Below are 25,621 nucleotides of genomic sequence, written 5' to 3' on the forward strand. Positions count from 1 at the left end.
ACAGAGCGAGACACCATCTCAATTAAAAAAAAAAAAATCAGAGAAATTAGCTGGGTGTGGTGGCACATGCCTGTAATTCCAGCTACTCAGGAGGCTGAGGTGGGAGGATTGCTTGACCCCCGGAGGTCGAGGCTGCAGTCAGCCTAGATCATGCCATTACACTCTAGCTTGGGTGACAGAGCAAGACCCTGTCTCAAAGAAAAAAAGAAGAAGAAGAAGAAACACAAATAAATGAGAAAATTTAGAAAACTACTGGAAAATCAATGCTGACAGTCTTCCTAACACAAACTCAATATGATAAAAATGATTCATTATAAAACACCAGGCAAATTTTATTTACTGAATGACTTCCAAATTATGGGAAATAAATGTCAATACTTTATTTCAGTAATCAAGACATAGATTTACCTTGAACAACCTCAGAAATTTTGCAGCATAAGGCCTAGTAACAAATTCAGCAAATATACAGAATGCAATCTCAAGGACTTTTTAAAAAACTAGTGCACACTTCACTTAGTCACCAAATAAATTCTCATCATAAAACATAAGATCCTCCTTGCAACAGTAGGAGAAATGCATAGGAGGGAGGCAGACAGATACAAAGGGTCCCATGGGACGTGAAAAGGAAAATAAGAACCATTTCCTCAACCCACTTGCAAAATATCCATTACCTCCCTCTTTTAAATACCATCACTATGAAATTTTTAATGCATATAAGCAAAGTGAGAATTTAATAATTATTTTAAAGAATTCACATGGGCAAAGATAAAATACAATAATTCATTTCAAGATGTTTATTTCTCCTCTGTCCCCAAAAGTGCCTTAAACCACATTCATACACACACAAAAAGATTCTACTTTTCCTGCTGTAACACTCATTACTCAGAGTTAGATAATAAGTACTGATTAACAATCAGCAGGTCTCAGAGTATTGGCAGATGCTAGATTGCATGGGTGGGTTAGAGTTATCTCAGTAGAAAGTGAATCTGCTAGGGGAATAAATTTCTTCTCTCAAACACAATACAGGAGCTACTAATACCAGAAAGAGAGTCATGGCCAATGAGTCCAAGGAGAAGCTAAAGGCACAGAATCCAGAAGTCAACAAGAAAATAGGCCAGGGCAGAAGCCAAGAGACTAACTCTGGCAGCAGGTTCCCAGCAAGAGACTGGCTGAGCCAGAACAAAAGTAGCAGTGTCGGTGTGATAGGAGGAGTAGCTTCTCAGAGCGCCAAGTGGATCGCTATCTGATGAGGTATTTACTGATGATTAAGTGCAAGTGACCTGGAAGAATCTGTGCAAGGTGCCTATCTTACAAGTGTCACACAGCCCAGCCTCTCCAAGTATTTGGATCAGCGGCATTCAACTGAAATCTATCACGTTTCCAGACTACTATGACAGTTCACCTCTATTTGGAGAAATAACCTCTCTGCAGACTAAATAAAGCTTTTTATATAAGGCACCAAAGGCAAATAGGTCATACAGCACAGAATCATAGGGGAGGCGGCTGCGTGCCCTTTTCCTTTGCTTTCCTGCTTGCTTGCAAGCAATAAAAACCCTTCTGAACAAATGATACAAACTTTGAAACCAGCAAAACATTTTGGGCACCTTGCCACAAAGATATCCTCCATGCAACTGCAGGCCATTTGCTGTCCTGTATAGCTCTCTATTTCCTGCCATTTACTGGATCTGTGGTTAAATGAACCCAGCATAGAATTACAGCCTCAATGCTTTGATGTGAAAAATCACTAACAAATCTTAATTGAAGGACGAGGACAAACTGGTAAATTTTCAATATGATGGTACATACGGGGCCTGATTTAAACTAATGTCTTATCTTCACTTAGCATCTAAATGTATTTTTTCCTGTATTGACTTGAAAGGCTCTGACACAAACAGCCACCAATTATTATAATCCTTCTTGCAATCTGTCAAGTTATGTGCAAAAAATTTTAGAAAGATGCACCTTTAAAGACTGACAACAGCTCCACAACAGGAGGTAGAATCGTTAGGACTTAATTTTAAGCCTAACTCAACAGCATCTTTCTGCTAACTCCATGTTCCATAAAATATACAAAAAAATGGGTTTTTTTTCATAAATAAATCTAGGACTTACCATCCATATGGAAATAATTTATCAGTATATGAAAATGTAATAAAATAGTGTATCTAAATAATTACTAGTCTCAGTACAGTTTGGGATGATGACGTCTTCCATATTAGCCAAAAAAAGAAAGAGAAAATATGACAGAATCTAAGTCCAAAGACTCAAACCTCTGTCCTAGAGATCTAAAAATAATATCTATCTTTTAAGGTTGCAGTTAACCATTTTAGAATTCAAAAGAAATTCAAATAAGTCATCCCAAATCTGCCATTTTGTAGGAATTTCCTTTGGAATCATTAAGAGTATAAAAGTCAGAGATCCAAGCAACAGAAGAAAATGAGCAATATATGTATGAAAAGTCAAATCACTGAAGAATTCATACAAACAGCCAATAAACATATGCAGAGAAGTTCAATTCCACAAAAAAGAAATGCAAGTTCAAACGACTATAAACTACATCTCATCTCTCTACATGTCATCTGTTGTAGATGATGATTTGACAGTAAAAGCATATTTGCCCCAGCGATTGCCCAAGTAAGCTAAGATACCATGTACACAGGCGGTTTTAATAATTTTAAGTGGGATGCCACCAAATCAGGATGGTTTCAATTTTAGTTCAAAAAAGAAAAGCCATGCTTACCCATAGAGGCATATATTTTTGCATTCATAGAAAACAAGTGTAGCAGAAGAAACAAAACTATTAACAATGGTTTTGGAGAGAGGAAGGAAATGACAATTTTCTACTTTGTAGAATTTTCATTTTGCGTTACTTTTTTTTTAGAAAACTGATTACTTAAGATATTTTAAAAGATATTTGAACTATATTACTAAAAATTAAATTTGAAGTCAAAAATGTATTTAAACGCTCCTTTTCCTTGAGAGCAACTCCACACAGAGGTCCACAGGAATTCCTGCCCAGCTCACAATCCAAGTTTCAGTACTCTGCATCTCAGACAGAAAGTTTGGCCTGTGTTCCTTTGGTCCTAGACTAAAATTTCACTTTAGCACAATGGTGGAACTCAGCTATGAGTCATCTTCCTCTGCAAAACAATGAACGTTCTAGTTCAGTGGGAAAAAACGACTTGAGTTGCCAGTTCATTGAACTGTTCAAATGAAGGTCAAAATACTGGAGCAGGAGCAAGGGAGTCGCTGTGTCCAGATCCTATCTAATCCCACACCAGTCCCCTCAATGGCCCTCCAACCAAGTCTTGAATTTGCAAACAGTTAGACTAGGAAGCACCTGGTGCCCTCTAAGTAGGGGTCAGAGAACCCAAGTGAAAATATGAAACAGATCCAAATCCAGTTTCATAAGCATGCCTTTCAAGTAATGTCAAGGAAAAATATACCAAAAACATGATGGAGTATACAGCTTCAGCTTAAATATATTTCAAGTACCATGATGAATATAATGTTTGATTTCCTACCCTAGAATCTACCTAAAAGAGCCCATTATCAACAGACTAGGTTTTTATAATTTTTACATAATTTATTACTCCATTTATTTACCTAGAACTATTACTATAGCTTGCAAAGAACTTTAACATGTGTAACATCATGAACCCTGACCACATCCTCCTGGGGCATCCTCCCTGGTTGGGAGATCCTGTGATCCTCCTGGTTGGGAGTCCCCTTCTCAGGGGTTCAGTGACTTACCCTGCCGATGGCAGCGGTAATGGAAACCCAGATCTTGAGGGCCAAGTCCCATCCCTTAAAGAACTGCTCAGGGCTGGGTAAGATGGCTCACGCCTGTAATCCCAGCACTTTGGGAGGCCAAGGCGGGCGGATCATGAGATCAGGAGATCGAGACCATCCTGGCTAACATGGTAAAACTCCATCTCTATGAAAAAATACCAAAAATTGGCCAAGGGTGATGACAGGTGCCTGTAGTCCCAGCTACTCGGGAGGCTGAGGCAGGAGAATGGCATGAACCCAGGAGGTGGAAGTTGCAGTGAGCAGAGATTGCGCCACTGCACTCCAGCCTGGGCAACAGAGTGAGACTGTCTCAAAAAAAAACAAACAAACAAAAACAAAAACTGCTCAGTACCATGTCACTCTTTCTACTCTTTTTCTCCTAACTTAACAATTCTCATTCTCTCACCTCTGTAAGTTATAGTTACCTGGCCTTCCTAACCACCTACTCATTTTCTCTATAATTATTAAGATTTGTAAAAAATTTACAAGTCCTAAGATACCTTCCCAGAAAAATATCACTGCCCTGTGATCACTACAAATTCTATGTTCCTTTATTTGGATACAGTCAACTGGTGGGTCAGGAAATCCCTAACATATGACAAAGATGACCACATTCCTTCCTTTCAGCCACCAGCAAACCTAGCATTCACTTTCACACACCATCCCTTCCAGGTTCTAACCTTCACAGGGGAAGAACCAAATCACCTTCATTTTTATATCCCCATACCTCCCCAGAGCTGGGCATATGCCAGGCACCTAGCAAATGCTGACTGAATAGATGAGTGTGGTCATCAACTTCCTGGAGTTCCAACACAAAAGACTGGAGTTCCTTTAAGAGTGAGTCATGGCTGGGCATGGTGGCTCAGGCCTGTAATTCCAGCATTTTGGGAGGCCGAGCGGGGAGGATCGCTTGAGCTCAGGAGTTCAAGACCAGCCTGGGCAACATGGCGAGATCCCATCTCTACAAAAAAAAATATTAAAAATTAGCCAGGTATGGGAGCACATACCTGTAGTCCCAGTTACTTGGGAGACTGAGGCGGAAGGATCACTTGAGCCTGCGAGGTCAAGGCTGCAATGAGCTAAGACTGTGTCACTGCACTGCAGGCTGAGCAACAGAGTGAGACTTTGTCTCAAAGAAAAGCATGAGCCACAGTTCAGGAGATTCTCCCAGGAGTGTCCCCACCTGGTCTCACATCCACATTCACACACACACACACACCCAGCCCCTGATGAAATTCTCTTTCCTAAAGTTCTCAACCTGCCTTGCCTCATAAGGACACCGCTGCCCTGCAGCCTTGTCTCTTCTGAGAGGTCTGTTCAGCACTCCCCCAGATCAGCCACCTGTTCCCCTGTGACTATTTCCTAGAGTGTCTTCCAAGATGACAACCACTGTTCAGCATAACATAGCACACTCTCTTACATCAGCAAAGACCATAACTAAGCTCTGTCCAATCTTCTTCCAACTTCCTGTTACTCAAAGGAACTCATTCATTCATTCATTCCACAAGCAGCTACTGAGCCTCTCCTGCACATCAGGCACACATTCAGGTGCTAGGGGGCAGCAGTAACGAAGCTGCCTCTAGTCCCTCCCATGGAGCTTTCAGTCTAGTGGGGAACGAATACATTATCCTGTACCCTCCACACTGGACACCCTTGGCTGGCTTTTGACAAGCTACAGAGCAGGGCCTCAGTCCAATCAAGCCGCGATCTCTGACTGTGGGGCACCAGCATGTTGATCATTCTAATGGGGAACCCAAGTAGTAAATCTTTTAACCCTTCCATCTAAAAAGGAAACAGCTGACACAGAGTCCTGTCGGCCAGCAAGAAAGCAGGAAGGATGGCAAGATGAGCAGGGCTCCCAGGAGTGGCTTCCTGAGCAGCAGCAATTTCCAGACATGAGTCATCTGGGCCTTCATAGATGCCTAAATGTCCAATCATGCCTCCAAATTATTCATTTCACATTTTCAAGCTTTTCTTAAAACTTTGGTTTATCTCAGTGATATTATTGTTAACATGTAGTGAAAATAATGATAGAGCTAGATGATAGAGATAGAGATAGAGATGAGATAGATAGATGATAGATAGATAGATAGATAGAGAGACAGATAAGCTAGAGAGAGTGATAGAGATAGTGATAGAGATAGAGATCTTTTTTTTTCTTTAAACAGAGTCTCATCCTGTTGCCCGGGCTGAAGTGCAGTGGCTCAATCTCAGCTCACTGCAACCTCCGCCTCCCAGGTCCCGGCGATTCTCCTGCCTCAGCCTCCCAAGTAGCTGGGATTTCAGGCACCCAGCACCACACCCAGCTAATTTTTGTATTTTTAGTTGAGACGATGTTTCACTACATTGGTCAGGCTCCTGGCCTGAACTCCTGACCTCAGGTGATCTGCCCTCCTCAGCCTCCCAAAGTGCTGGGATTACAAGCATGAGCCATTGTGCCTGGCTGAAAATACTATTTTTAACATTAAATTTAATGTCCCTATTTCTAAGAAGATCACTAAAGAGTCTATACTATGGACACACACAAAAAATTCAGTTCAGTAATAACTGATGACAATCTAGGCCCTTGTGAAATTCGAAATCATGTACACATTGGTTTTCTATTTTTATTAAAATAACATGCACTGAAATACATTTTATTTTTTAAAATGGTATTTTCAGAAAAAGCCTTTTGATTGGTCATAGAGCAGGAAAGAATGTTATCTAAATGAACCAGAACTCAACCAGCACAGCAATTAAATATATTTAACACTGTAGCTACTCATTTAAAAGCCTGCTTTTTTTTTTTTTTTTTTTTGACAGAGTTTCACTCTGTCACCCAGGCTGGAGTGCAATGGTGCGATCGCTGCTCACTGCGACTTCTGCCTCCCAGGTTCAAGTGATTCTCCCATCTCAGCCTCCCAAGTAGCTGGGATTACAGGCACCCGCCACCACGCCCGACTAATTTTTGTATTTTTAGTAGAGACCAGGTTTCACCATGTTGGCCAGGCTGGTATAAAACTCCTGACCTCAGGTGATCCGCCCGCCTTGGCCTCCCAAAGTGCTGGGATTACAGGCATGAGCCACCACCCCCAGCCAAAGCCTGCTTATTATTTAAAGGTTTGTTTGTACTTTTCTTCTAGTTGTCTTCTGATTTCAAACACTATGGTTACCCCAGACCCTTTGTAGCAAGACCCTTTGATGAAGACTAGCTGACTACAGAGACTCTCAATGTCGGGGAAAGAGAGAGGATTTAGTAACAATCAAAGGAAATCTTCGAAAGGTCACAAGTCTGCAATAGATGCTCCTATGCAGGCTTTTGAGACAAGATATCCCTCTGTTGTCCAGACTGGAATGCAGTGGCATGATCATGGCTCACCACAGTCTCAAACTCCTATGTTCAAGCTATCCTCCCACCTCAGTCTCCTAAATAGCTGGGACCACAGGCACATGCCACCATGACTGACTGATTTTTTAATTTTTTGTAGAGATAGAATCTCCCTATGTTGCCCAGGGTGGTCTCAAACTCCAGGCCTCAAGTGATCCCCCTGTCTCAGCCTCTCAAAGTGCTTGGATTACAGGTATAAGCCATCATGCCCGGCCCGCATGGAGTTTTAATTCAGGTCCCTGAGAGGTATTTTGATTTTGTTTTGGGATCACATGGTTATTTAAGAAAGAAGTAACAGCTAATGATGAGAATTGTAGTACATCAATCTTCTATGCCACTTGTTCAAGACACCCAATTCACTAAGAAAATATGAGCTGCTCCAATCATTTTGGTTTGAATTTGCTCCACAGAGACAACACTTACAACCCCTTACCACCTCATTCGCTGAAGCTAAGAAGGAAAACATTAAGAGGGAAAGAGTAATTCCACAAGAAAGAAAAACATTAAAAAAGAAAACCAACCAGCCTCAAAGTTTTTCATAGTGACAACATTCATGCATGATGTGTATAATCAAATAAAACACATCACTTGGGGTTATTTTTCCCTCCAAAAGTTCATACAACCAGTACACACATGTATACATTAAACAAGATATGAACATCTAAACTGATCAGAAAAACTAAGTCACCCCGGAAGTAAACTTCAGCGAGAGAAAAGTGCATGACACTTTCCCTACACAAAGTTACGCATATACACGTCTCATAGAGAAGCCTGCACTGAAACAGAAACCCCAGCGCTTATACAATCCCCCGAAGTACAAACGTTTTATTCTCCCCTTTCTCAGGTTGAAACTAAATATTTCAAGAAGTAAAATGCCTTTTTAGCCAACAGAGTAAATCAAATACAATATGGGATGAGGTCGACCAATACTCAACACCACAAAGGAGGCTTCTTCTCTATATGGCAGTAAACGGTCAGCACAGAGTAAGCTATTTTGAAAATACAGGGAGGTAAAGTGAAGCACATTTGCTACCACAAATGTAGGGATCCTGGAAATCTTCTTTCAAAGAAGCTAATAACTCTAGTGAATTATCACCTCCTGAAGAGAAGTGCAAAGCAGACAGCGTTAGTCTCTACTCTTCAGGGTCCACAACAGATGTGGCAGCAGGAAGGACAGGCTGTCTGTTCCCGTCACCAGCCTGGTCCTAAGCTTTGGTACTTAACAAAAGTGAACGAGAGAGCCCTGTCTTCAGAGGCGCTTCCTATGAAAACCTCACTGGCTGGGAGTAGTACAAGTTGACAAACTTACCTGGTAATCTCTTGCAAGCCTGGACAGCTACATGCCCTGGCAAATCCAATCTGCACTTTTTCCAGTGAAACGTGGTGGCTGCCGGGCTGCTCATCACCTACATCTGCTTAGATGACAAGGAAAAAGATGTGGAGGAAGTGGACAACAAAAGCAGCCTTCGAACTGCACACTGGGATGTCCTTTTTTTTTTTCTTGTGGCTTTTATTTTTCTCATGAGAGGATCTGACTAAACCTAACTAACCCCACCTCCTCTAAACACCAGACAGGAAGTTACACTTTGCAGTCAGTGAAAACTCCTTAGGTAGGTTTTTTGTTTTTTTAATAGTCACAACTAAGGGCCTCTATTCATGTTCCTATGACAGAGATTATAACTTTGCTTCCTGTTTTGACAGTGTCAGCTGGGAAGGGGCACTCCACCCACCTTGCTACCCACTGTGTACATAAATAAAGGTGTTAGAAGGTGATTGCCCTGGGTATACAACTGGCCTTAGGAGTTTTGTTACATATTAACTATACTTCAAAGAATAAATTGGGCTTATTATTTCACTGTAGTAGCTATATATACCTTGGGGAAGTAAAACTCAAAAGGATTTCTTCTTCATCCCTTAGAAATTGCTATTCTGGAAAAAATAAACCTAACCACATGCAGCTATAAGATAAGAGACCACCATTTAGACTAATTTTTCCAGCCTATTCTCTTTTATGGTCACTTTGCTCTCTTTATTATCATAATTTTTTTTTCCACTCTTGTCACCCAGGCTGGAGTGCAATGGTGCAATGGCATGATCTCGGCTCACTGCAACCTCTGCCTCCTGGGTTCAGGTGATTCTCCTGCCTCAGCCTCCCAAGTAGCTGGGATTACAGGCAGCCATCACTACCCCTGGCCTTTTTTTTTTTTTTTTTTTTTTTTTTTGTATTTTTAGTAGAGACATTGTCTCACCATGATGGTCAGGCTGGTCTTGAACTCCTGCTGTCACTTCTGCATGTGTCCTCCACATACATGCAAAAAGCAAGGAAAATCATTATTCATATGATCATTATCTACTTTCTAGTCCTTTTCTCATTCTTTTTCTTGCTTGTTGTGAAATAGAAATTTTCTACTTATTATCAAAGACTTTTCATAGAATATGTATCTTTGTCAGGATACACACAGGTTTGAATTCAAAGGCATCTCTCATCCTGCTACTGTACTGTGGTACAGAAAAGAGAAACTGACAGTACTTCCCCTTCGCTCCTCCTCTTCATCTCTACATTTTCCTTAGACTAGCAGCTGTATAACTCTGGCAAAATACTCTCTCTCTCTCTCTTTCTCTGTCTCTCTCTCTCTCAGCCTCAGTCTCCAAATCTGTAAAATGGACAGGCTGACTTCACCTGTCTTCTAGGACTGTCACAGGCAGGGAGACCAGGAAAAGTGCAGTGATACAGATGATGTCACATAGTCAATACCCAATAATCTCTTTTTGCATCAAACTTTATTGATATATAATTCATATATTATACAATTAGCTCATTTACACTGTATAACTTAATGATTTTTAGTATTTTCAAAGAATTCTACAACCATCACCACAATCGATCCCCATCCCTTAGCCCAACGCAACCACTGAAATCTACTTCCAGTCTGTAGAGTTACCTATTCTGTACATTTCATATAAAAGAAATCGTACAGTATATGGTTTTTTGTGACTAGCTTATTTCACTTAGCATAATGTTTTTGAAGTCCATGCGTGTTGTAGCATGTATGGGTATTTCATTTCTTTTTAAAATATTCCATTGTATCGATAGACCACATTTTATTATGTGTTTATCAGTTCATGAACATTTGGGTTGTTTTTATCTTTTAGCTAATACCAGTTAATTCTGCTATGAGCATTTGTGTACAAGTTTTTGATGTGGGCATACATTTTCATGTCTCTTGGGTGTGAGGTGAGTGTGTGTGTGTGTGTGTGTGTGTGTGTACCCAGAAGTAGAACTGCTGAGTCATATGGCAACCCTATGCTTAACCTTTGGAAGAACTGCCAGACAGCTTTCCAAAGTGGCTGCATCCTTTCACATTCCCACTAGCAGTGTATGTGGATACCCATTTCTCCACATCCTCACCAATATTTGTTATTATTTGTCTTTTTTATTATCGCCATCCTACTGGGTATGAAGTGACATTTCATTGTGGTTTGATTTGCATTTCCTTAATGGCTATCGAAACCCGTCTTTTATCCATAGGCCAAAAATGTCTTCATTTCTAGAATCAGGACTAAATATTCAAAACACAAAACAGCCAGGGAGGCGTGGGCACTACCTAGTCAGAACGGATACTGGCTACAATCCTGAAGTGAGGTCCTGAAGGTGTGCATCTTTAACAGTGGCTATTTTCCAATAGGAATCAAAGATTTTCAACATTGTTCCTGGTACAGCTGTCTAGGTTCACACCAGCTAAATATTGCTGGACTTCATATTTCTATCTACAGTAAGAGGCTGTGAAAGAAGTTGGCCCTGTTTCCTCTACCAAAGGGTTCTTCTGAAAACTGGTAAGGAAATGAAATTCTGAATGTAAATATGACATTTCAATCTTTACAAATCAGTTCTTTCCACCTGTCTCTATGTGTCTTCCTCTGAAATAGAAACAGGCACAATAAAAGCAGCCTTTTGTCAGTAAATAGTCATAACTGTTTATAGGAAGAATTTTTAGACCAGATGTGATTTAAGATTCAGGATCTCAAATTTTGAAGGTAGCCAAGGAAGACAAGTCAAGATCTAGACACTAGCAACAATTTCTCCTTCCCTCTAAAAAGTGCAGTACTGGGAGAATAGTAATTATTGAAACAAGTCTGCATCAAAGGGAAAATCTTTTTTTTTTTTCAGACCTTACTGTGTTAGAGTAAATTCATGTACAATGATGTTAATTACCTTTTTCCTAAAACATTCTATTTTAGTATTTATTTTTTTGATCCCCCCAAAACTAAACAGAACAAAAACTATACAAAATATAACCCAAAAAAATCAGAAGGCTATTAACTTTAAAAAATTAAAAACTTTTTTCCTTATTTTTTGATGTAAGACCTCGGGCCTTGTAGCATATATTAATAATATGACCCATCCATCTACTAAAAAATTTCCCATGTCGCAAGGCTATACTCTGTAATCCATTGTTTTATTTATTTCTTGCCCTAGAGCTGACTATGAAACTGACCATTGAACTTTCATATGTCAAACAGAACTTTCCATGGTGGGAAACTCCTAAAACATTCGTATTAAGCTAAGTAGAAATGCCATGATAACTCAGGAGCAAATAAGGTCTGTAATAGCCAATATAACTTCCAAACTAGATGCTATAGAGGAAAAGCAAACCATTGCACACACACAAGTGCAAAGGCTTCCTTGGAGTTTCTGTAAATACTTGATGGCGAGGAAAATCAGAAGCTAAAATCAGTTTATCTGAAGGTTCTTCTAAAAAGATCGATAGGAGGGCACTTTTGAAAACCGTTGTGCAATGTCAGGGCCCACTCTATTCACAGATCTGTTGTTCTGCTAGATTACACAGTGGCCTCATTTTCTAGTTCTTGTGAAATCAATAGACCATTTATGTTGCAAGTATCTGTCTAGGGTATGCACTTTCTTATTCAATCTGGTGTTGACAGCAGTAATCAAATTTTGTTCATACCACTAGCTCTATTATAGCTCAATAGCAACTGGCTGCCAGCCTAGGTCTACTCTCATCAAAAAAGAAAGAAAGAATTGGAGTGAAGAGAGAATTACAGAACAAATTAGCTGAAACTACAGGAGGTAGTGTCAAAGTGAGAGAGGAAAGCAAAAGAATTCAGAAACCAATCCTCTCTCCATGGAGAAAATATACACCCAGCAGCATCAGCACCACAAAATCCAGGCGAGCTGACCTTGGCCAGTTATCTGTAAACCCTCTTGGCTTTGAACATCATATTATAACTGTCAGTCCTAACTAATAAACCTACACCTCACCTTGCAGAGCTACAAACAAGAACTAGAGCCAAACCACACCCTCCAACACCAGAGAGACTAAATGCAAGGGACAAGTTATGGCACTTCCCATGAGCTCTCCATTTTATAACTCTTCTTTTTTTTTTCCTTGAGACGCAGTCTTGTTGTGTCGCCCAGGCTGGAGTACAGTGACGTGATGTCAGCTCACTGCAACCTCCACCTCCCGGGTTCCAGAAATTCACCTGCCTCAGCCTCCCGAGTAGCTGGGATTACAGGCGCATGCCACCACACCCAGCTAATTTTTATATTTCTAGTAAAGATGGGTTTCACCATGTTGGTCAGCCTGGTCTCAAACTCCTGACCTCAAGCAATCTGCCCACCTTGGTCTCCCCAAGTGCTGGGATTACAGGCATGAGCCACCACGCCTGGCCTAGAACTCTTCTTTGTACACTTAAACTACAGTCAAGCATTTTTCTCAGATCAGAATATAAAAAGTTAATCTTACAATAGAAACCAGGTCAGCTTTTTTAAAAAGAAAAAATTGGGAGGGGGTGAAGACCTGACTGAAATTTTACCCGATTTGCACTTTTAGACTTCGAATTCTCCAAGAAAACTAGACTTCTGCTCATAGATAGTCTCTACTTAAAAGCATCATGGATGATGCCATTCCCTGATATGACAAACAGCTCTTTTTTTTGTCATTTTTCAAATGTTTATCTTGAAATAATTTTAGACTTATAAAAGAAGTGGTAAAGAAAAACAAGAAAAGAGTGCACAGAGTTCTCATATTCCCTTCGTCCAACTTCCCCAAATATTACCATCTTACATAACCACAGTACAATGATGAAAACCAGAGAATTCACATAGAAGCAAAACTATGAACTAATCTATAGGTCTTTTTCAAATTTCTGCAATTGCCCCCTTTTTCTGGCCTACGATTCAGTCCAAGATCACATACAAGCAACACTTCAAAAATTCAAGATGCATCCTTTTCAATAAATCATGCCTATATAATGAATATTTCTGACCCCTTCTAAAGTTCTACTTCCCTTCAATGTTAATGAGGCGGTGTCATCATTAACTTTTGAGTCTTCCCAGAAATGTTCTTTTCTTCCATAGATCTTGCCTTCATTTCTTATCAGTCAGTTTCATCAACCTTATCCTGTAAACACACGTCAAATAGTTTCACAACCTCTTTTCCAAAACCCTAGGGCCAGGGGTGCTGCTGAACCAGAACTCTTCCCATTTGAGAAAAGTTATATAGCACAAGTCATATATCACAGTGGAAACAAAAAACAGCAAGATCCAGGGCAATTTCCCCTAATCAAACACATGAATAGCCCTGCAGCAGATACATGTGTTTTATGAAGGATGCCTGACATACGTAAGGACTTTAAAAGTGTCCCAGCTGTTCAAGTCAGGCTTCAACACCGAATGAGTTCAGGTCAAACTCAAGTTTTCCTGCCAAATGAACTACAAATAAAACACCTTCTGGTTTTCAGAGGTCTTCTTCAATCGTGTAGCTGCAGATGAAGGATGATGAATCTTTACCTATGAAATCCACAGCTTTATCCATCTCCCACCCACCCTCACCACATCTTCTACCTGGTCTCCTGGCAGAGCCACCTGCAATGCTCCATGGGCCTCTAGGGGCTCTTCCCTCTGAATCACTCTCCCACAGAGCCCAGAGTGATCTTTCTAATAACCTGTACCTGTCCAACTTCAAAATCCTTAAAGGTTTCCCATGCGAGGATGGAGTCTCATCTGCTTCATGCAGTTCACACAGCTCCCTACAATCAAAACTAAATCCCATGACTATACTGATCAACTACACGGTGCCCAAGAAGAATGCAAAAGTGAAAAAGGCATCAACTGTCCTCAAGAGTCTTACAGTCTAATTAACTCCCCTAAATATCTTCATCAGACTCATATTGTTTAGAATACAACTTAACCAATAATGGAAGAGTATGTCAGGTTTTTTTTAAAACTCATTTGTGTCTAGCTAGGAAATTCCACCCTAGTTCTTGATCACAGTAATGATTATAAACAAAACTCTTCGTGTTGACACAAAAAGAATTTTCACTTGATTTTAACAGCACATCTAAAGATACTCATTATGCTACTATTGATATGGTTCAAAAAATTATAAAAAGCAAAAGCCAATAAAAACTGTTTTAAAAACAAGCAAACCCAAAAAAGTAATGTCAAGGATGGTATTTAATGGGCTGAGTGATTTCTCCAAATCATGCTTTGTTTTTCCAAAGCATGAAGATATAAATGAAATCTGAAATCATGCCTTTGTTTCCATGTGAGTATACAAATGGAATTGAATGACAATATAATCAACAAAATTAAGTCAGAGAGAGTTAAATCTAAGCTGCCATCATCAAAGAGCTTAGAAAATATTCCAGGCTGGGCTCAGTGGCTCATACCTATAATCTCAGCACTTTAGGAAGCTGAGGCTGGTGGATCACCTGAGGTCAGGAGTTTGAGACCAGCCTGGCCAACATGGTAAGACTCCATCTCTACTAAAAATACAAAAATTAGCCAGGTGTGGAGGTGTGCGCCTGTAATCCCAGCTATTTGGGAGGGTGAGGCACGGGAATCGCTTGAACCAAGGAGGCAGAGGTTGCAGTGAGCCGAGATCGCACCTCTGCAGTATAACCTGGGAGACAGAGCAAGACTCCATCTCAAAATAATAATAACAATAAAGTATTCCAAACCACATGGAGTCAGACGTCAGATGCAGACCTTAAATAGCACACCAATAAAAGCAGGAAAATCAGATTTAGGTATTGGTTTCATTTTCTAATGTGCAAACAGACAAAGACGCCTACTTGGAATGATGAATTTAAAAGAAAACTCCTAGAAGTTGTATTTCAGGATTAAATTATAACCTTTCTCAAGAAAGCTGCCTGCAAGTAGTGAGATTAAAAGGGAGACAATAATCGCACCAAAGCCCTTAATGAGGAGGTAAAGAGAGGTAGTAATAGGGGCACACAGCTTCTTCCCCCACCAGGAGATAGAAGGAGTGGGCTGAGACGGGGGAACTCAGGGTTTCATCCCAGGGTGGCCCTCCTCTCACGTGTGTGTGTGTGGTGTGTGTGTGTGTCTCTGTGTGTGTGTGTCTCTGTGTGTGTCTGTGTGTATGTCTCTGTATGTGTGTCTCTGTGTGTGTCTGTGTGTGTGTTGTGTGTGGCAGGGTTTCTCACTGGCAGTGTTGCTTCTAAACGGAAGTGGCAGCTGTCTGGAACTCAGTGGGTGAGGCCTCCAGTGGCCAACAGCGATCTGCAGGAGAACAGAAAAACACTACATGGGAGCCAAGTGATGCCACCAACTTGGTGGAAAGTGGATTCAATCTGCCAGGGCCACAGGCGCAACCCTACATGACTGGCTGCTTAAAGCAGTCATCCCTGGGATGGCCCTTCTAGCTTAGAACTTCTCACTCTAGTGGCAGGAAGGAAGGCCAAGAGTTCTTCAGGGAGACAAGAATTGTCATTTAAGGCAACAGTGAACGAAATTAATAAAACAACCCAACTACTTTAAAAAGAAAGGAATTTTAAAATGCGACTTGAAAAAAAAAAAAGAAAGAGGGAGTAATTTTTCTGGACTCTCTTCATAATCTGTTTTAATAAATCAGGTGGCAACCTGCTGGACTGTGGAACAAAGGTCAGCAAGTGAGTTTTCTGGAAGCACACTTGCTGTCACAGTGAGGAAAATTTTTCTAGTTTCTGGTGAGCTTTAGAACTTTCAAGCTTCATGGGGAGGAGTGAAGAAGAGACACTTAGAGATTACTCTTTGGTGTTGGCAGGAGAAAAAAAAAACACACACACACACAGTGGGAAAAGTGACCAAGTGTCCTACAGGGCCACCAGCCTATGAACCCCAATGTGGTCTTCATAATATTTTGTTCCTTGGTCACCTACAGTCACAATCTCTACCTCAGAAAACTTGTGCTACTGCCTGTCTTCTGTCTGGCTCTCTGCAGGTGAGTGTGCCGATGTCCCCAAGCCCTGAAGGTTGTTTACTGTCGTTTGGCTTGCCCATGATGATGTCGGAGTCTGGATTGAAATTCCCACCATATCAGGATCACCCTCCATGAGGCAACACTTTCCCTGCCTACAACTTTTCTTCCACTGAGCACCACCTGCCCCAGTCCAGCAGACACACCTGTATGCATCTCAGCCCTGATCACAGGATCTGTGTGCTTCCTCTTGCAAATGCCCACATGCAAATCTGAGGATGTTGGCCACTCAGAAGATGTGTGAGTCACTGTAGATCCTGCCGCAGCTGGTACTACACAAAGATAGTCCTGTCTAACCATGGGCACACCCACCCACTCTCATGTGTCCTATCTCTACTTGGGAATGAGACATAATCATCTACTTGTGACAACGTAGAGCCGAAAGTGAAGAGACAATGAAGAATCTAGATGTTCATTAGACAGAACTGATGCTGAGGAACTGACCAGAGGTATTTCAAATCAGTTCCAGGGTTTCCAAGACAGTTCCAGGATGATATTAAGAGGGAGTCAGGTGAGAACTAGAGAACTCAAATGACAGTTATCACTTGAGAGTTTATTTATGAGCTATGAGATTCAGCAGTGGGTTCACAGGGCCAGAGTTCCTGGAAAGAGAATTTGGGAGAGCCAGGCCCCTGATAGGTCTAAGAAGCGCCTACTGTGTTCCATGTAGTACAGCAGTAAAAGAGCCGGTTCCCAGGCCAGGCAAGACAAGTGCTATAGATGGAGAGTTGAGGCATCTGCCATATCATTGCCTCAGGGATCAGGTTCAACTATGGAGGCAGGCCAGAGCATGCCAAAAGGGGGAAAGGAGAAGGCAGAGGCTGAGGAAACAGGTGAAAGTGAGCACTGCAGAGGCAAGACAGGCACAAACAACCTATTATTAAAATATTCTACAGAGTTGCAAAGGAGCAGGTGGCAGATGGTAGGAGGGAACACAGAAACAATGTCAGAAGGTACAAAGGAGAAAGGGTGATCCAGAAATAAGACAAGAACAAAGCTGGGCTCTCTTATTCCAGGGCAGTCTTCAGTGGTGAACAAGCCATTCCTGAACTTGCAAGTCGGGACCACTTATGTGCCATTTCACATTAAACTTTTTCCATGAAATTCTTCTCCGCCAGAGAATGTCCAGTAGTAAATCTGTCTATCTATAAAAGTATGAATAAATTAAACATGACAAAGTTGGTTTAAAATTAGGAATATCAGGCTACCGTAACTTCCTGGAGGTTGTCAATGCACTACAGTACTGGAACTATGGATGTTCCTACTTGATCATCAGGATATAATTTGGTCTGTATTAACTTTTAGAAATCTCTGAACTTCAAAGTGCATTCAATTTATTTTCACTGATGCCTGCAAAATTCTTACAAGTTAAGCTGTGTCAATATTTCAACTCTCACTTGAAAAATAAGGTTACTGAGGTTTCAGGACACAAAGTAAAACATCAAATTCGTGCTGTGAGTGGATTTAACCTCAGGGCCAGGTCCCAGCTCTTGAGCTGTTCCTTCAGCCATAGCACGCATCTGGCAAAGCAACTCCCTGGCTTTCGAGAGCATCACCTGAACCAACATGAAGCCTAGAGGTGTCAGAGTTGTTTCTATGAAAGTAAATGATACTATGCAATACCTCCTGTCTTCCTCAGTCATAGCCAAACAGCAGATGAAGCCAAGAGGAAATACATGTTCCTCAACAGCAGTAAGGTTCCAGGTATCGGGTGGCAGCAGCAGCTGCTGAAAGCCTGTTCCACTTCACCCCTCCCCCAGAACCCCAAACTCAGGTATAAACCCACATCTCAAACTCTTGAGGCTGCCGGATTATGAGTCTTTCGGCGACAGATGACAGAGTGACGCAACACTACGACTCCTGGGGGCGCTAAAATCATAGCCTTGAAGGAACAGGAAGGTGGTGACTCTTCACAGGAGCTACTAATCTGCCGCCCCCCCAACCCCCCACCCCCACCCCAACACACACACAGACCGGAAAGAGGGAGCAGGAAAAGGAAATGAAAGCAAGTGACTCTAGGGCCTGGATTTCATATGCAAGAATAGCCAGCAACAGGTGCAGCGTTCCAGTGAAATTAAGACACTCAAAACACCATTTGCCTCCACAGCATAAAGAGCCCAGGCACAGAAACCCAACATTAGGTAATGATGTCAGAAGTGCAAATCATCATCATTCTCTAGCCAGTAGCAATTTCGTAGGAAAAAAAGTAGGGGGGGGGGAGGACATTTCTCTGTTGATACATAATTTCTTTTAATTTAGGAGTGCTCTCTTAAAATAGTTTGAAAATAATTTTAGCACTGATCATCAATATACTTTTTTTAATGCCTAGTGACTATCACAGTGCCTAGCACATAGTAGGTAGGTAGATGAATATTTACTGAACGAATGAATAAAATGAGAGGTAAACAAAAAATTTTGTCACAAATAAAGATAACCAAAATCTACACTTGTAGTATATAAGTGTATCTTTTTCTCCATTTCTCCAAGAAGAGAACAAAAGGTTGGAATCAGTAGCCAAGGACACTGGCTTCATCATGTTGCTGATGAACACATCAGGAGGTGCAAACCATCCATCCCTGACTGAAACTGAGAAGCCTGATCTGCCACCCCTTGAGGGATTTATGCAGGGAATCCTCAACTGCAGAAGATCCAATGGGAAAAAAAATCACCATCATTTAAGCAATCCACCTTTAGACTTTCCTTTCTTTCAATGTGCCATTTCACATAACATTTTTTTACCCGCCATTATAAGAGAATTTACAAGATAAATCTTCCTCAATGTGATAGAAATCATCAACTCATAATATGTTATGGAAAATGTCTTAAGCTGTGTGTGACATGCTATATGAAAAATCTGAATGTGGGATAAGATGTTGTAGAAAGGAAGCCATTTTATAGGCTCTCAAAACTGGCAGAAGCAGGAGAGAACAAAGAGCAATAAAAATGAGCCCATCGATGGGAGAAGGTCTGTTACAGGAATACTGTATTGAATTAAAAGGTTAATACCAGGCTGAGCTCAGTGGCTCACACCTGTAATCCCAGCACTTTGGGAGGCCGAGGTGGGTGGATCACCTGAGGTCAGGAGTTCGAGACCAGCCTGGCCAACATGACAAACCCCATCTCTACTAAACATACAAATACGAAAATTAGCCAGGTGTGATGGCGGGAGCCTATAATCCCAGCTACTTGGGAGACTAAGGCAGGAGACTCGCTGGAACCCAGAAGTGGAGGTTGCAGTGAGCCAAGATCACACCACTGCACTCCAGTCTGAGTGACAGAATGAGACTCCATCTCAAATAAGTAAGTAAATAAATAAATAAATAAATAAAAGTTTAATATCAGCGTCAGAACATTACTGATTACGTAAGTTGAAAGGTTTCAGTAAGTTAAAAATAATGATATTAATTATAAGAATAAAGTATTCAGAGCACAGATAAGAATAAATCACCAAAATTATCAGGATTTTAGAGAATTGCGAATACACATAAAAAGCAGTGTCATAAATAACTTTACAAAATTACTATTAAAAACGGTTTGACTTAATGATACTCTGTTCAATTATTTTAATCTATGAATTTTTCTTGTGTTTGTAACTTAAGTATTCTGAGTAGGAGTTATCTCTTCCCTATATATTCAATTTAAAGAGTCCTGGCCGGGCGCGGTGGCTCAAGCCTGTAATCCCAGCACTTTGGGAGGCCAAGGCGGGTGGATCACGAGGTCAGGAGATCGAGACCATCCTGGCTAACATGGTGAAACCCCGTCTCTACTAAAAATACAAAAAAATAGCCGGGCGAGGTGGCGGGCGCCTGTAGTCCCAGCTACTCGGAGGCTGAGGCGGGAGAATGGCGTGAACCCAGGAGGCGGAGCTTGCAGTGAGCCGAGATCGCGCCACTGCACTCCAGCCTGGGCGAGACAGCGAGACTCCGTCTCAAAAAAAAAAAAAAAAAGAGTCCTTATATTTTTTTCAAGTTAACTTCCAAAGATCCAAAATACTCCCACTTTGTTTTACTTTGAGGTAATACCCAAAGGTCTTGACTACGGTTCTTAATGAAGATCCTAAGTGGCTAGTTAAGAATTACTCCAAATTTCAAAGGATAAACAGGAATAGGAAGTGCATTACAAGTGCTTTTGTTCTTTTAAGTGACTCTGCCTTTTCATTCATTCATTCACTCATTCATTAATTCATTCATTCACAAGGATCTATCACCCCTACAGAACAGACACTGTACAAGGCACTATGGACACAATCATGAACAAGACAACCTTGGTCCTTGCCCATATGGAGAGCACAGTCTTGGGGACCTATCAACACTAAAGTAAATGAACAAGTGAACAAAAGCAATGAACAATGGTGACAAGTGTGGATCATGGGAACAATAGTACAAAGTCTACTTCAGGTGAGTGTCAGGACAGGCTTCTCTGAGCAGGTGCAATTTCATCCAATGCCCAATCCCAGAAGGAGGAGAAGGAGATAGCCAAGAGCTGGGGACCGGTATTCCAGGTAGAGGAAAGACCCTGTAAACAGAGGTTGTTCCCAGAGCTGAAAGCTGACCAGTGCGGCTGGATGGAGCAATGATGGACAGTGAGCAAGGAGGTGCATTACACATTTGAAAATGGCATCTCACCATATGACTCACTGAATATTTGCCTTTCCAAACACTTTCTCCTCGGTCTAGAATTTCTCCCTTCCACATTCCTCTCTGCCAACTTGCAAGTCACTTCTCTGGGAAACATTCCTTGACCCTCCGAGGAAGAGCAAAAACTCCAGGAGTTTATCCTTCCTAACCTGTGGTCCCACAGCACATAGTATGTATCATGAGCACACGTCTTGCCACGCTGCTGACTCGCTGTGTTTGAAAGCCTGCAAGCAGCGATCTTGCTTGTCTGCCTCCCAGCAGCCTATCACGTAACTTGGCACCAGCTGAGAGAAATAAATGACAGTGAACGAACCAAGAGATAAATGGACAAATTAAATGGATGCAGGGGCACTAAACAACTACTCAATTGTTGGAGATTTGGGATAGTGTCAAGGTTACAGCTCCTTAACTCATTTACAGTTTAATTTCTACCCCATACGACTTTCATATCACACACACTTTTGGGCAAATCTTTTTCCATCACAGAGAAGTGATGGAATAACTTTCACAGTGTATCATTAGACACTGGACCCAATCCATTCATACTCAACAAACACGCATTAAGTACCAGGTTCTGTGCTAGGCTCTGAGGCTGACAGTGGCCCTATCCTAGATGATTTATGAGGCCAGTAAGCAGAATAAATCATATTCAGAAAATGTTTTTAATGACTGACCTTGTTAGATTCTTTACATGTAACTATCTTATTTCATAACATTATTAAGAAAAAAACGTTTTTTAAAAACTTCCTAGGTCACCCAGAGAACAAAATAATTTAGAATCTGTTAACTCAGTAATTTTCACACTAATTCTTGTCAGAGAGTCATGCCCAGGCTTCCTTTCAATGAACAGGTGGACAAAATTTAAGTAACCACATTCTCAATGAGCCTTCTTTACCTGCCTGTGACTGTCTGCCGTCTCCGTTCGTGGATTCAGCTCTCACTTCCATTTCTCGTCGGCTCAGCGTGTCCTCCAAATGTAGCTAAGACTCCCAAACCAACAGTGCATGATTTCTGAAGTCACAAAGGGATGTGTACCCCTCTGCTGGAGAATGTGCTTTGATGGAGTCAAATTGAAAAACAGGGTCAAACAGTATGGGAACCGTGGATAGATGTGTTCCTCCTTCCCCAACTGCCCGGACCAGAATGGTCACATTCCTGCCTCTGTGAAGAGCCCAATCCTGGTCTGCTCTGTCTGAGCCTCTGCCAGGTGTGGAGCCTGTCGCCTTAAAATCTGAAGACGTGTGACAACACTTATCTGCCTAGGAACAGCAAGGTATGCATTTCTACAAACACCACTGCTGAAATTGCTCGGTATACAGAGAAGCCAAGCCCTTCCTCTCTTCTCCTCAGGTTTTTCTTAGATTCAAGCCAAATAGAAATCTGAGTGAGGAAAAATGTTAAGAAATTTAGCATTAGAAAAATTTCTTTTTTATGTTTCTAACTCTTGCAAGAGTTTGTTCTCATCAATTTTATAACCTATTTTTCAACCTACATACTCCAAACTAATTCCTAATGCTTTTAGGGATCCATCCATTAATGCACTAAATAATACATGCCCTCAAACTAAGAGGTAAACCATGCCCCTTCAATCAGGATAAGAAATACTACTGAGTGAAATGCAAACTGCATCTTTCTGCCAATCTCAATGCACAGCCTTCTGCTCACTTCATTCCCAATCACTGGCCTCACTCAGGCTTTCTCTGGGCCAAGTTCTGCCAACTTAGAGTCTGCACACAGCTCTGCCTTCAGCCAGCGCCCTCCACCACCTTGAACTATGGATTTGAATAGTTTCCTCAAGAAGGCCTTCCCTGACCACTCAAACTACCACTCATTCCAGGTCCCTGTGAAGTTCCCAAGTGATTTGCCATCACAGCATTGCGGAATGTCTACCCCCGAAGCAGTTAAATAACTATCTGTATGCTCTGCAGTTTGATGTCTGGTTCTTGTACTAGTCTATACACTTAAGAGGCCAGATGCCATAATAGAGCTCATCGATTTTGTCAACCACACCCAGGGCAGTGCCTGGCATATGGGGCACTCACCCAAGACTACTTTCCATTTAAAATTGTTGTCTCTTTTAAAACACTCTGTGGCACACTGCTGCCATTGCTGAGGTCTAAGGAAACAAATACTCTTTTTAAGCCATCATCTTTATCAGGAGTTATTACTAGGCAGGGGGTCCATGAACTTGGGACAGGAAAAGCAATTAGATATTTTCACTGATCTCTAACAGAAATTTGCATTTCCTTCCATTGTAATGGCAGATCACAAAACACATTATTAGTGGTAGCTTTGACAGCGTCACCAACAAAAATCACAACCATTTTCATATCACTTTATAACTCTAGCAGGTACCTTGAAAATACCATTTGGCTCATTGTTATTTCAGAAGGGTACAGAGCTTAGATATGCTAGAAGTTCTTACTGAACACACTAATCAAACAGCAAATATTACTCTCTCACAGACTTTTTCAGTATTTTGGTAACTGTATGCATGGAATGCCACGTACTCTATTTTATGCATTTAAAAATATTTGTCAGGCCGGGCGCGGTGCCTCACGCCTGTAATCCCAGCACTTTGGGAGGCCAAGGCAGGCGGATCACAAGGTCAAGAGATCAAGACCATCCTGGCCAACATGGTGAAATCTTGTCTTTCCTAAAAATACAAAAATTAGCTGGGCATGCTGACACACACCTGTAGTCCCAGCTACTCGAGAGGCTGAGGCAAGAGAATCACTTGAACCCCGGGGTGTAAGTTGCAGTGAGCCAAGATCAGCCCCCTACACTCCAGCCTGGTGACAGAGTGAGACTCCATCTCAGAAAAAAAAAAAAAAAAAAAAAGGCTGAGTGCGGTGGCTCACGCCTGTAATCCTAGCACTTTTGGAGCTGAGGCGGACGGATTACCTGAGGTCAGGACTTCAAGACCATCCGGGCCAACATGGTGTAACTCCGTCTCTACTAAAAATACAAAAAAATAGCCGGGTACAGTGGCTCGCACCTGTAATCCCAGCTACTCAGGAGACTGAGACAGGAAAATTGCTTGAACCTGGGAGGTGGAGGTTGCAAGGAGCCGAGATAGTGCCACTGTACTCCAGGCTGGGCAACAGAGCTAAACTTTGTCTCAAAAAAAAATTTGTCTGGCTTCACTAAACTGCCAAAGGAGTCTATGGGGGCGATGAAGGGGGGATGAAGATAAAGAATAAAAACCCTAATCTATTAATAGATCACTATCTTGAGATATAAACATCTGATGCACCAAGAAACAATTATATTTTGTTCTGAATGGATGTATTTTTACTCATTGTAAAAGGAAATAATATTTCCTTAAAAAGACAGTGCAAAATAAAATTAATTAAGATACTATTTTTAAAACAAAAAGATATTTATTTCCTTGGTTTTAATACAAAACAACTATAAAAGAAGAAATTCCCAAGAGACATTAACAAGTTTAAGGGTTACTTAACAGTTCAACTATGAGACACCCCTGGCACTCCTAAGAATATTCTTGATTTGATGAAACTTGCGGTAACACCTGGAAGCTTTTCCTTTGTTCCATCACCTCTCTAAAAATTTATTATTCCTTTGTTAAGATGCTAGATAAGCCCAGTTCTAACCAACCCTTTGAATACTCATGTCTGGGTACTCCTATGTGTATGCACTACGCATATCTTAATAATCATATTTGGGTACTCCCATGTGTATGGGAGTACTCCACATGTCTGGGTACTCCCATGTGTATGCACTACGCATATCTTAATAAACATATTTGTTTTTCTTTTGTTTAAAAAAAAAAAAAGGAAAGAAACTTCTCCCCCTTTTTTCCAGAAAGACTCATCCTTGAACCATTAAGGCCCTGAGCTTGCAAAGGGAGGCTAGCAGACAGGTGGGGTTGCGGAATGTATTACACTCCGATTTCCACCACAGTGTTGTTCTAGTTCTCGCCTAGCAGTTGGGGATTCCGCCCCATCTAACTTCTGTTGTTTTTTTGTTTTGTTTTGTGTTTTGAGACAGACTTTTGCCCTTGTTGCCCAGACTGGAGTGTAATGGTGTGATCTTGACTCACTGCAACCTCTGCCTCCCAGGTTCAAGTGATTTTCTTGCCTCAGACTCCCGAGTCACTGGAATTACAGGCACCCGCCACCACGCCCAGCTAAATTTTGTTATTTTTAGTAGTGACAGGGTTTTGCTTGCTGGTCTCGAACTCCTGACCTCAGGAGATCCACCCGCTCGGCCTCCCAAAGTGCTGGGATTACAGGCATGAGCCACCACACGCAGCCCGGCCCCATCTTACTTCTGTAACAACTCTGTGAATATACACACATAACCACCCGAAAGAGTTATAATTAACACCTTACTATGAACTGCTTTCATCAGCCAACCATTAAAATCCAGGGAAAAAAGAGCTTTGATGAGAGGGGAAAGGCCGAACCCAAAGGGAGTTAGGCCAGTGGGCAACACCCAGAGGCTGCCTCAGCAGAAAACAGGCTCAGAGAAGACACCAAAACCAAGCTCTACAGAACCTCAAGGGCAGCCAGAGGGCC

General features: G+C 41.5%; 1 protein-coding gene across 11 annotated transcripts in view; it reads right to left on the reverse strand.

Annotated features, from left to right (window-relative positions):
• Window positions 1-25,621, reverse strand: part of UTRN (utrophin) — a 590,704-nt gene that overhangs the window by 523,894 nt on the left and 41,189 nt on the right. For 8 of the 11 annotated variants that reach the window (XM_021936864.2, XM_021936872.2, XM_021936870.2 and 5 more), the window contains exon 1: window positions 8,469-9,209. The exons of 2 other annotated variants lie outside the window; for them this stretch is intronic. In XM_021936864.2, coding sequence (XP_021792556.2) covers window positions 8,469-8,562 — 94 coding nt within the window. In that variant the 5' untranslated portion in view covers window positions 8,563-9,209. Of the gene's footprint in view, window positions 1-8,468; window positions 9,210-21,975; window positions 23,623-25,621 lie in introns of those variants that run through there. One more of the 11 variants, XM_021936868.2, reaches the window with a different exon arrangement.

Source organism: Papio anubis, chromosome 6, assembly GCF_008728515.1.
Source record: "Papio anubis isolate 15944 chromosome 6, Panubis1.0, whole genome shotgun sequence".
NCBI lineage: Eukaryota > Metazoa > Chordata > Mammalia > Primates > Cercopithecidae > Papio > Papio anubis.